At 44.1% G+C, this 12,895-nt stretch overlaps 1 protein-coding gene across 1 annotated transcript in view; it reads right to left on the reverse strand.

The window, feature by feature from the left end:
- LOC124613593 (insulin-like growth factor-binding protein complex acid labile subunit) overlaps positions 1 to 12,895 on the reverse strand; it is a 49,171-nt gene that overhangs the window by 21,063 nt on the left and 15,213 nt on the right. Inside the window, exon 2 of the mRNA XM_047142309.1 lies at positions 7,184 to 7,556. Within this exon, the coding sequence (XP_046998265.1) occupies positions 7,184 to 7,507 (324 nt within the window). The 5' untranslated portion in view covers positions 7,508 to 7,556. The remainder of the gene's footprint in view (positions 1 to 7,183; positions 7,557 to 12,895) is intronic.

A 12,895-nucleotide genomic window follows, 5' to 3' on the forward strand; every position in this document is an offset into this window, starting at 1 on the left:
GCATCTCTAAACTCAGTGAAGGAGCAGTAGCAACAACATGCTAACTATAGAAAACGCACAGGTTCAAACAAACATTCCCAGAACTAATTAACAAGTGATTGCATTTGTTAAAGCTGTATAGTTTTGATGCTACTCATGTAAAACAAGTAAATCAAGTGACTATTCGCGATCTCTCCTTCATAATACACTTTTACTTCGTTTCTCTGAATCAGTATTTTCTCTCCGTTTCTCGCTTTCGCTTCTTACTATCTATGCGGTATGGGAGGAAGAGTTCTATCCCTGCCTCTTGAACTAGTTAAACAAGAAATAAATAGACAAGTAAATGAAGAAGAAATGTTTATGTGCAGGACTGATCCAGCCACTAAATGCGACTTATTGTCTTGATATGTTAATTTTTGCCTAAGGCAGCTTATTCATTGTAGGCTAATCATATACTAATGGTTTTTACCTAACATTATTCTGTGAACACTGAAGCTCTAGTGCTCGATCAAACGAAACTTAGAGTATTTTTCTGGAGTATGGAAGAAAAATTTTAACACTTATTGTTATTATTATTATTAGCAGTAGTAACCGTAGCAGTATTCGTAACAATAACTATACTGATCTAAAATCGTAATAATATTATAATAATGACAATATGAATACTTAGATTTGGGCCATCGCCGATTTCCTAGTGCAGTTGAGCCAGACTCCAACTTTAATTAGCCCCAAGACGCCACGATGACAGAACATTATTGTTCACTTTGCTATAGCACAGACTACGTAATATATTAGTCCCGACCACGCTGTATAGTCTTCAGGCTGCCCGTTAGAGATGCAAACGCCGGCTTCTGGCACCCAGTGGATTTGGCTTTCATCCAGCCTGGAGCTGATGAGTTTGTGTTTCCCTATAGTGTCTTACACGGTTGTGGTGGGAACATACTGAGTTAGATGAGAGGTCACCCATAAAGGCAGTTGGTTCCCCGTGCCTGCTACAATCATCTTGTGGTAAGTTCTAACAGAATGCAGCAATTCCTAAGGAGTGTTATTGTAAATAAAATGACCAAAGAGAATGCCTGCGTTCTGCTGCTGAGGCAGACTGGCTGAAAGGTCGAAGTATACACATAAAAAAAAAGTTTTGGGTCACCCTGGTTCCCAGAGCTCCTGAAAATAGACGTTGACTGTGGATGTTGTACCACAGACACAGTCCCTTCGACAGTTCAGAGATGTCACTAAACCCGCCCAAAGATGTAAACAACAATGTACGAGCAGTGCCTATTAGACGGAGGGGGTCCGACAGCCGATCAGTTCCAGTCATTCCACCAATAAGGAGGTTGTCTGTAGTTCATCCATGCCTAGACGGTCAATACCGCGGTTCGATCGCGTCCACATTGTACCAGGAAGGGCTCTCAACAAGGGAAGTGTCCAAGCGTCTCGGAGTGAACCAAAGCGATGTTGTTTGGACATGGAGGAGATACAGAGAGACAGGAACTGTCGATGATATGATTCGCTCAGGGCGCCCAGTGGCTACTACTACAGTGGATGACCGCTACCTACGGATTATGGCTCGGAGGAACCGCGACAGCAACGCTACCACGTTGAATAATGCTTTACGTGCAACCACAGGACGTCGTGTTACAACTCAAACTGTGCGCAATAGGCTGCACGATGCGCAACTTCACTCCCGGCGTCCATGGTGAGGTCCGTCTTTGCAAACATGACATCATGCAGCGCGGTACAGATGGGCCCAACAACATGCCGAATAGACTGCTCAGAACTGGCATAAAGTTTTCTTCACCGATGAGTGTCACATATGCCTTCAATCAAACAATCGTCAGAGATGTTTTTGGAGGCACCCTGGCCAGGCTGAACGCCTTAGACACACTGTGCAGCGAGTGCAGCAAGTTGGAGGTTCCCTGCTGTTTTATGGTGGGATTATATGGGGCCGACGTACGCCGCTTGTGGTCATGGAAGGAGCCGTAACGGCTGTACGATACGTGAATGCCATACCCCGACCGATCTTGTAACCATATCGGCAGCGTATTGGCGAGGCATTCGTCTTCATGGACGACAATTCGCGCCCCCATAGTGTGCATCTTGTGAATGAGTTCCTTCAGGATAACGTCATCGCTCGACTGGAGTGGTCAGCATGTTCTACAGACATGAAGCCATTCGAACATGCCTCGTATAGACTGAAAAGGGCTGTTCATGGACACTGTGACCCATCAACCACTTTGAGGGATCTACGCCTAATCGCCGTTGAGGAATGGGACAATCTGGACCAATAATGCCTTGATGAACTTGTGGATTGTACACCACGACGAATACAGACATGCATCAATGCAAGAGGACGTGCTACTGGGTATTAGAGGTACCGGTGTGTACAACTGTCTGGACCTCCATCTCTGAAGGTCTCGCTGTATATTGGTACAGCGTGCAATGTGTGGTTTTCATGAGCAATAAAATGGTCGGAAATGATGTTTATGTTGATCTCTGTTCCAGTTTTCTGTACAGGTTCCGGAACTCTCGGAACCGAGGTGATTAAAAACATTTTTTTGAAGTGTGTATTTAAAACCCTTTGTCGGCAATCATTGTGAGTGGAAGGGTCGTGGTTTCTCTGGAGTGAAAACTGTGTGTCGATTGTATTACTGATTTCTGAATTAGGAAGTTTGTGATCGACCATTATCCACGAAGCATTTCACCTTTTACGTATGGAAGAGGGATTACGCTGCACAGGTGCCAAATTTCGATTATTCGTTTTTCGATTTTTGCATTCAGTGCGCGGTTTAGAATGGATAGTTGGAAGAAAGTAACCTGTGTGAGGCTGTTGAGTCATGAACGAGATGGATATGGTGTTGAATAGAAAATTTTGGACAATAATGAGGCCCAACCGCATTAATAATGTTGAAGCAAAAGCTCCTACCTTCAGAGACACTCCTGACAAACGTACATGTCTTAGGTGAGAAAGATTTCGTACATAAACGTGTTGGTTGGCAAAGGCCCACAAGCAGTGACACAAAGTTAGCTGGAAATATGAAAATTACATTAAAATTCGTATTACAATCAATTCACAAAGAGGTTGAACCTTCCAGTAAAACATGTAACTACGTAGATTTATGACATCCACCTTACTAAAGCCATTACAAAATCATTAGCATACCATTGCTATGGTCAGTACTTCTAATACTCTACTAGACTCTCTTTGCACGTGACTCGCAGTAATTCTGTCCACAAAAATATCACTAATAGAACAAAACATAAATGTGTTAAGATTTAGCTGCCGGAAATGAGTTTCAACAGTGCTAAACTATACCAAGACGGCTTACCACTCCCCCTTATTCTGTCCACCAGGCCTGCATGAGAAGCCAAGGCCAACAGATATCCGCTAGAAGTAAACTTTGCCCCTTTCCCTGGGAAGTGAGACAGAATGCTATTCAAATGGCACTTTCTGCTAGAGCAGAATTTCTCAAGGAGCGCCAGTCAAAGGATCACCTTCCCCCACAATGTCTAATTTTGCTGTTCCTTTACGTGCATTAGATTCTGGTCACATTGTCTCAGTCAGACTTGCGTCTGTCTTCAGGGACTACTTCTCTCTTCTAAACGTTACTTTTCATTGTTGTTGAATTGCTTCAGTGATCTCTGTTCTGTAATTTGCTAGGACAGTGTTTGGAGCGCAGCATTTTGCTATTCGTGGCCTTATGGGAGGTCATTTAAGAAAATCTGCTATATTACCGATCTGCAAGTGACATCACTAACTGCTCACAGCATCCGTCCTGCCCAACGCAGGTTATCCATTGCATAGCATCCAAGTGCCTAGCTTCTACAATGTTATTTAGTAGCTCAAAAGAGGACTGAATCGTTACATCCTTCATAACAATCAGAATATCTCAACGAATGAAAGCACAAGCTTTCAGTAAAAAATAATAAACTGATGGTGTGTGTTTCAATATGTAAGCCAGTTCTTCGGAAGCACTCCTGTTTTAAACTGAACTAGTTCTAAAATGACGAATATTATTAATGTAGCTGATACGAATTACTCTATCAAATTATCAATAATCACAACCTCGCTCCATTGCGCTGTAGGTGATATTAATCCAACAAAGCGAGTTTGTTTTCGTGGAATAGAACTGTTCTGGTTAGATATTGTGAGCTCTTATTCTGCTTTCATCTTTGTGGAGACTACTGGCTAAAGCTACTAGGAACAACGGCAAGCACTGTATTGATTTTTAACAATGTACATTTTCTAGTCCAGTGGCCTGATCTAGAAATAATTCTGAAAGCAGTTAGAAAGTTAAATATCGTAAACCGATGCTACTGGGATAGTGACGATCTTAACCCTATCCCGCAGTTCCAAGTAACATTGGCGACGTTTATTAACACAGTTGTCTGAATTCGAAGTCTGTCAAGGACATTTCATCCCAGAACAGAATAAAAAAATAGTTCCCCATCCTCGTCTAAAATAAAGGTTTTCTGGAAGCTTCTCTTCGTTGTAAGGAAGTTGAGGGGACTAAAAATACCCTCCCAATTAGTCCCAATTGGGACTCCCTTTGCCCCACTAGCAGCTCGCCTGTTAATTGACTGTGAAGTCCCTGGCACTTGCATCAGTCATTACTCGAACAATCTGCGCTGCTACACGGAACATTGACTTTTAGTCATCATGTGGGGCAGCTGCAGTGTTCTTCCGGGAAAAGCCACTTCCCGCATCACAAGTGCAGCTCGCTCTGTATTATATAGAAAGGCTTTATCTTCCCAGCGTTTCCCCTCCAGCAATCTTATATGACAAGGCAGGGGCTGGCGAAAAATATGGGAACACCAAAAACGGACATCACCATGCCTAATGCGGTGTAGGAAACCCATTGACACCCAAACCACCATCCAGTCTTCTCGGAATGGATAAATACAGGTTCTACATGGTTTTCAGGAGAATATTATTCTACTCTTCCTTGTCATTGGAGACGGCTTCAGGTGAAGATGGTGAAGGTGGATAGCGATCACGTACCCTTCTCTCCAAAGTAGGTCACAAAGGCTCAATTAAATATAGATCTGGTTTCTGTGGTGTCCAGGGGAGAAGGCACAACTCATCCGCGTGCACTTCCTGTTTCACTCTTCGGACGGGCCGGGAGTTGGAAACAGTCTGCATCAAGATTCACCCAACCAAATGACTTTCTTCCATTGCTTCATAGTCCACGTTTTGTGGCTTCAGCACCGCGTTTTCCTGTTACGGTCATTTGCGCCACTGATGTTTCGGAATTCCAACCCGCCATGCAGTGCGCAGCTTGTGACGTAGAGGATGGTGTTTTTACACTTACCCTGTATGCGGTAATAGTATTCTATATGTTGCCTCTTGAAATACCAAACACTTTGGCTACCTTTGTTACGGAAGCACCCAACATGTGAGCACCAACAATTTGCCCTCATTCAGAGCCACTTAGCTCCGATATAACACACTCACAGCTATACGGAACACTGTACTGGCCACGACGTAAACTTGCTACGTGCTGAGGACACTAACGCCCTGTGCGGCTGGTCCCGGCGGAGGTTCGAGTCCTCCCTAGGGCACGGGTGTGTGTGTTTGTCCTTAGGATAATTTAGGTTAAGTAGTGTGTAAGCGTAGGGACTGATGACCTTAGCAGCTAAGTTCCGTAAGATTTCACACACATTTGAACACATTTTTCAACACTAACGCCGTACGTGGTCAAATACAACAGCGCACCGTGCAGCTTTGGTTAGCATCTGCATCTATGTTCAACCGTCCGTTTCTCGCGGTGTTTCCATATTGTTTTTCAACCCCTGTAACTTCACTGTGAATACTAACTTCCAGTTATTACCTGAATTTATATGTGAAACATGTTCCTATAAATAGTGGCAGACACTTAGACGTACATATGTCAGACACTCAGATCGGTAGCAAACGTTTGACTTCGATAGATTATCAACAAAAACACTGATTTAGTTCGTGCTGTCTGCTGTTGTCCAGTAAAATATGCGAAAATGCTAGTTAAAAGTAGCACCAGAACCACGGAGCACAGGAAAAGCGTATCTGTGAGTAGTTTTTTTATATATCTCACGTAATTGAGTTGGTAGTGCATGATGAGGTATCAAAGGTCCCGCATACAAACCTCTGATTACAATTCTTTTTAACTATTTACGCGTGAAACTGTTACACGGAAGAACGTTTTCCTGACATGCAAAAGCTCTTTTCGAAGTTTGTAGCAATATTCTTTTGGCAGTCTGCTTTCGCTTCGTTAGTCGAAAGCAGTAAATCTATAGAGTACATTTCTGCAGATAGGTGTGGCATTCTTTCGCGCATATGGATGCTACTTTCAACTACCGGAGCGAAAGCAGACTGTCAAAAGAATATTGCTACAAAATCCGAAAAGTCCTTTTACATGTCAAGGAAGTGTTCTCCCATGTAACAGTTTCACGCCAAAACATTTAAAAATAATTGTCATCAGTGGGGTTTGAACGCGGGACCTTTGATTCGCTACCTGACGCTCTACTAACCCAACCACGTGACATCTACAAAGGAACTGCACACTGATCGCTATTCCTGTGCTCAGTAGTTTTATTGTTACTTTTTTTTAAATTAACGTTTGCAATGTTCTACTGGACGACAGCACATAACACGATCTAAATCGGTGTTTTGGTTGACTCTTTCGACATACAAAGTTTGGTACCGATTGAGTGGCTGATATCTGGAGGTTTGAGTGTGAGTAGTGTTTGAATGGTGTGATGTTGTCAGTGAGCAATGCAATGTTCGTGGGTTCAAATGGCTCTGAGCACTATGGGACGTAACATCTATGGTCATCAGTCCCCTAGAACTTAGAACTACTTAAACCTAACTAACCTAAGGACACCACACAACACCCAGTCATCACGAGGCAGAGAAAATCCCTGACCCCGCCGGGAATCGAACCCGGGAACCCGAGCGTGGGAAGCGAGAACGCTACCGCACGACCACGAGCTGCGGACAATGTTCGTGGGGAAGGGACTGGATTGGTAAATGCAAGTTATTTAAATATGAGAACACTAAAAGTCTTAGGAACAAGGAACCGCCCCAAACAAACGTTTCCGAAATTGTCAAAGGTTCGGTGGGGGTCTATTTTGCCTCACGAGCCGCTCATGGCTTCTCGTCGCAAGAGTGGATAAGACTAACTCGATGCCTCGGGACGAAGGAACGCTACAAGGAAAGAAGTCGACATACTTGAAGCTTGTAGAATTCGTTGCCGACGAACACGTCCGGCAGCACGGAGTGCACCAGCGGGTAGGCGAGGTGCAGGTCGGCGACGTCGGAGGCGACGCAGCGCGGGACCCTGGAGAGGCCGCCGTGGCTGCAGAAGGCCGTCTGCGGGGTGGAGGGCCGGGGCCTGCACAGGCAGTTGACGGGGTGCACGTGGCCGCCCGCAGCGCCGGCCGCCGAAGCCGCCAGCGCCACCAGCACGGCCGTCACCAGGGGAAACATTTCCCCTCGCCGCCGCGAAAATCGCCGAGTGTCACCATCCGTTGCTAATCGGTGACTCACGTTCATCGGTCACCATCGTCATGAAGAGAGACTGGTGGGTTGGTGTGTGACATGTCTGGAGAAGTAAAACATTTCAAATAAGGGATTTTGAAAGATGTAAGACTGTAACCGAGGTTCTTTTATTCATTTCTTATTTTCTTTTTCCCCCACTGCTGCTGCTGTTACTTTTAGTGACGTTGCCCGGGGTCCGGGCAACGTGGAGGTGGACCACTGTGCCCTCTTTTCTGAATAGTATTTTGCAGTTTTACTTACTTATTTACAAATAAATATATACAGATATAACATACAAATTATAATGTACATTTCTTACAGTTAGAGAAATTACTGATAAAATTAAGTTGAAAAAAATTGTGTTTTCTTCCCTTAAGCATGGTTATGTTAAGTGATATACACTAAAGCGAGAACAAACTGGTATATGCATGCGTATTCAAATACAGAGATATGTAAACAGGCAGAATAAGGCGCTTCCGTCGGCAACGCCTACATAGAACACGTGTTACGGGACCATTGCTTTTCACAATATACCGGGTGATAAAAAAGTCAGTATAAATTTGAAAACTTAATAAACCACGGAATAATGTAGACAGAGAGGTAAAAATTGACACACATGCTTGGAACGACATGGGGTTTTATTATAACCACCCCATATTGCTAGACGCGTGAAAGACCTCTTGCGCGCGTCGTTTGGTGATGATCGTGTACTCAGTCGCCTCTTTCGTCATGCTTGGCCTCCCAGACCTCAAAAATGGTTCAAATCGTTCTGAGCACTATGGGACTCAACTTCTGAGGTCATTAGTCCCCTAAAACTTAGAACTAGTTAAACCTAACTAACCTAAGGACATCACACACATCCATGCCCGAGGCAGGATTCGAACTTGCGACCTTAGCGGTCTCGCGGTTCCAGACTGCAGCGCCTTGAAACCGCACGGCTACTTCGGCTGGCTCCCAGACCTCAGTCAGTGCGATTATTGGCTTTGGGGTTACCTGACGTCGCAAGTGTATCGTGATCAACCGACATCTCTACGGATGCTGAAAGACAACATCCGACGTCAATGCCTCACCATAACTCCGGACATGTTTTATAGTGCTGTTCACAACTTTATTCCTCGACTACAGCTATTGTTGAGGAATGATGATGGACATATTGAGCATTTCCTGTAAAGAACGTCACCCTTGCTTTGTCTTACTTTGTTATGCTAATTATTGCTATTCTGATCAGATGAAGCGCCATCTGTCGGACATTTTTTGAACTTTTTTTGGTTCTAATAAAACCCCATGTCATTCCAAGCATGCGTGTCAATTTGTACCTCTCTATCTACATTATTCCGTGATTTATTCAGTTTTCAAATTTATACTGACTTCTTGATCACACGGTATATAAATGACGTAGTAGATACTGTCGGAAGTTCCATGCGGCTTTTTGCGGATGATGCTGTAGTATACAGAGAAGCTGCAACATTAGAAAATTGCAGCAAAATGCAGGAAGATCTGCAACGGATAGGCACTTAGTGCAAGGAGTGGCAACTGACCCTTAACATAGACAAATGTAATGTATTGCGAATACACAGAAAGAAGGATCCTTTATTGTATGATTATATGATAGCGGAACAAACACTGGTAGCAGTTACTTCTGTAAAATACCTGGGAGTATGCGTACGGAACGATTTGAAGTGGAATGATCATATAAAATTAGTTGTTGGTAAGGCGGGTGCCAGGTTGAGATTCATTGGGAGAGTCCTTAGAAAATGTAGTCCATCAACAAAGGAGGTGGCTTACAAGACACTCGTTCGACCTATACTTGAGTATTGCTCATCAGTGTGGATCAGTACCAGGTCGGGTTGACAGAAGAGACAAGAAGATCCGAAGAAGAGCGGCGCGTTTCGTCACAGGGTTATTTGCGAAGCTGATAGCGTTACGGAGATGTTTAGCAAACTCAAGTGGCAGACTCTGCAAGAGAGGCACTCTGCGTCGCGGTGTAGCTTGCTGTCCAGGTTTCGAGAGGGTGCGTTTCTGAATGAGGTATCAAATATATTGCTTCCCCCTACTTATAACTCCCGAGGAGATCACGAATGTAAAATTAGAGAGATTCGAGCGCGCACGGAGGCTTTCCGGCTGTCGTTCTTCCCTCGAACCATAAGCGACTGGAGGAGGAAAGAGAGGCAATGACAGTGGCACGTAAAGTGCCCTTCGCCACACACTGTTGGGTGGATTGCACAGTATAAATGTAGATGTAAATGTAGATGTGTATGGCGCAGTTGTTATATCGGTTACTGCTACTACAATGGCGGGTTATCAAGATTTAAGTGAGTTTGAACGTGATGTTATAGTCGGCGCACTAGCGATGGACACAACATGTGCGAAGTAACGATGATGGGTGATTTTTCGGTACGACCATTTCACGAGTGTACCATGAATATCGGAAATCCTGTAAAACATCAAATCTCTGACACCGCTCCGGCTAGAAAAAGAACCTGCAAGAACGGCACCAATGACAACTGAAGTGAATCTTTCAACGTGACAGAATTGCAACCCTTGCGCAAATTGGTACAGATATCAATGCTGGGCCATGAACAAGTGTTAGCGTCCGAACCATTCAACGAAACATCATCGATATGGGCTTCCGAAGCCGAAGGCCCACCCGTGTACTCTTGATGACTGCACGACACAAAGCCTTAAGCCTCACCTTGCCCCGTCAACACCGACATTGGACTGTTGATGACTGGAAACATGTTGCCTGATAGGACGACTCTCATTTCAAATAGTATCCAGCGGATGGAGGTGTACGGGTATGGAGACAACCTCATGAATCCATGGACCCTGCAAGCCAGCAGGGACTGTTCAAGGTGGTGGAGGCTCTGCAATTGTGTGGGGAGTGTGCAGATGGATTGCTATGGGACCCCCGATACGTCTAGATACGACTATGAAAGGTGACACGTACGTAAGCATCCTGTCTGATCACCTGAATCCATTCATGTCCATTGTGCATTGCGACGGACTTCGGCAATTCCAGCAGGACAATGCGACTCACCACACACCCAGGATTGGTGCAATGCGGCTCCAGAAACGCTCTTCTGAGTTTAAACACTTTCGCTTACCGCCACACTCCAGAGAGATGAACATTATTGAGTTTATCTGGGATGCCTTGCAGCTTGCTGTTCAGAAGGGATCTCCAACCCGTCGTATTCTTGTGGATTTATGGAGGGAGCCCTGCAGGATTTATTGTGTCAGTTCTCTCAGCACTGTTTCAGACATTTTTCGAGTCCATGTCACGTCGAGTTACGGCACTTCTCCATGCTCGCGGGGCCCCTATACGAAATTAGGCAGGTGTACTAGCTTCCTTTGCTCTTCAGTGCGTTAATGTATTATATTACTTTATCTAGTAATCTTGAAATTTTCTACATTTATATTATTGGAGTCTAGACCTTAATTTGCAGTAGATTGTTATTTATTGCTTAAGCTTTCTGTGCCTCTTGCAATTCTTATTTTTAGCGAGAACTTACTGTATATGGAGTTGTGCATACTGCCTTCTTGCTATACATTAGTCCTTAAATCCTGAGTGCTCTCATTTACAGTTTTAATTGCCTCGTAAGTACTAAGTGATATAATCTCATTGCAAGTCCAATAACCCCATTTTAAAATAATTCTTGTGGAACTCTCTCTCGAATAAACTGAACTTGAAAGATAAACCTAATACAGTCATTACTTTGGCAGTCGTGCTGTTACTGAAACATTATAAAACCTGACATTTCTTAAATTAACTTTAATTTATCTTAAGTGAATAAAGCCATTATGGTTATCACTGTAAAGGATAATCTTAGGCGCTGTAGTCATGGACTGTGCGGCTGGTCCCGACGTAGGTTCGAGTCCTCCCTCGGGCATGGGTGTGTGTGTTTGTCCTTAGGATAATTTAGGTTAAGTAGTGTGTAAGTTTAGGGACTGATGACCTTAGCAGTTAAGTTCCATAAGATTTGACACACATTTGAACATTTTTTGTACATTTGATAATCTTATTGAAAAAGCTAAGTTTTACTTCCTGTCTGTATGTGACAATGTTAAGTCCCGTGTTTGTCCAAAATATCCTTAATTATAATTAGGACGTCAGAGCAATAAAACTTTCGCTAGTGCATTTACTGTAATTGTTATAACGTCAGAACTGTAAACCTTTTGGTAAGATAGGATCTAGAAAGTTCTAAGTTATACATTTCAGAATTAATTTTCATAACACGGGCTATCACAGTGATAATGGAAATTTCTTAAACCGTATTCTTCAGTGCAGTGGGGTGTTTAACACACTACATTACAACATCTATTTACATTATAACATCTACATTATAACATCTACTACACATACATATAAAGAAAAACCGAAATGTTTGCCACATTTACAGACTGCTAAAATGTATGGCAACGTTGGCTATCCACTATTTCGAGTCTATTTATAATCTTTGTGCTGTTAAAATTTCAAGATTGTTTACGTCTTCACTATGCATCGTCTTGGTAGCCTCTATTAGTGCCATTTCCTTGGGCGAGTTGTTGATCACAGGATGGTTGGTTGGTTGTATTTGGGGAAGGATACCACACAGCGAGGTCATCGGTCTCATCGGATCAGGGAAGGACGGGGAAGGAAGTCGGCCGCGCCCTTTGAAAGGAACCATCCCGGCATTTGCCTGGAGCGATTTAGGGAAATCATGGAAAACCTAAATCAGGATGACCGGACGCGGGATTGAACCGTCGTCCTCCCGAATGCAAGTCCAGTGGATGGGTTGTTCGGAGGTGGGATTTAACTGGAAGGAAGGGAATACTTGAAAAGCAGGTACTCAATACAGCAAAACTATGGAGAGCCACCAGTGTAACAGCCGGCCGGTGTGGCCGTGCGGTTCTAGGCGCTTCAGTCTGGAACCGCGTGACCGCTACGGTCGCATGTTCGAATCCTGCCTCGGGCATGGATGTGTGTGATGTCCTTAGGTTGGTTAGGTTTAATTAGTTCTAAGTTCTAGGCGACTGATGACTTCAGAAGTTAAGTCGCATAGTGCTCAGAGCCATTTGAACCATTTGAACAGTGTAACAGAGAGGAGAAAAGCGTTTGAAAGAGCTCATAAGAAGAGTGGAAGGGAAAAAGGGAAAGCGCGAAGATGTTGGGGGTCGAGAAGATGATAATATGAAGGAGATACCAGTAGTCCTACAGAGGCTATAACAAAAGAAGAGAAGAGGACGGAACCTAGAAATGTGAACAAACAAACACACACACACACACACACACACACACACAAGCGCGCACGACTGGTTTCACTTACTCGCAGGTGAATGGTGGCGGACGCCCAAACAATACTGAGTAGCGTTTATTATCCGCCCATCCCACCCCTGCCCTGGCGCACGAGACTACAAGCCCCACCG

Source organism: Schistocerca americana, chromosome 4, assembly GCF_021461395.2.
Source record: "Schistocerca americana isolate TAMUIC-IGC-003095 chromosome 4, iqSchAmer2.1, whole genome shotgun sequence".
Taxonomy (NCBI): Eukaryota; Metazoa; Arthropoda; class Insecta; order Orthoptera; family Acrididae; genus Schistocerca; species Schistocerca americana.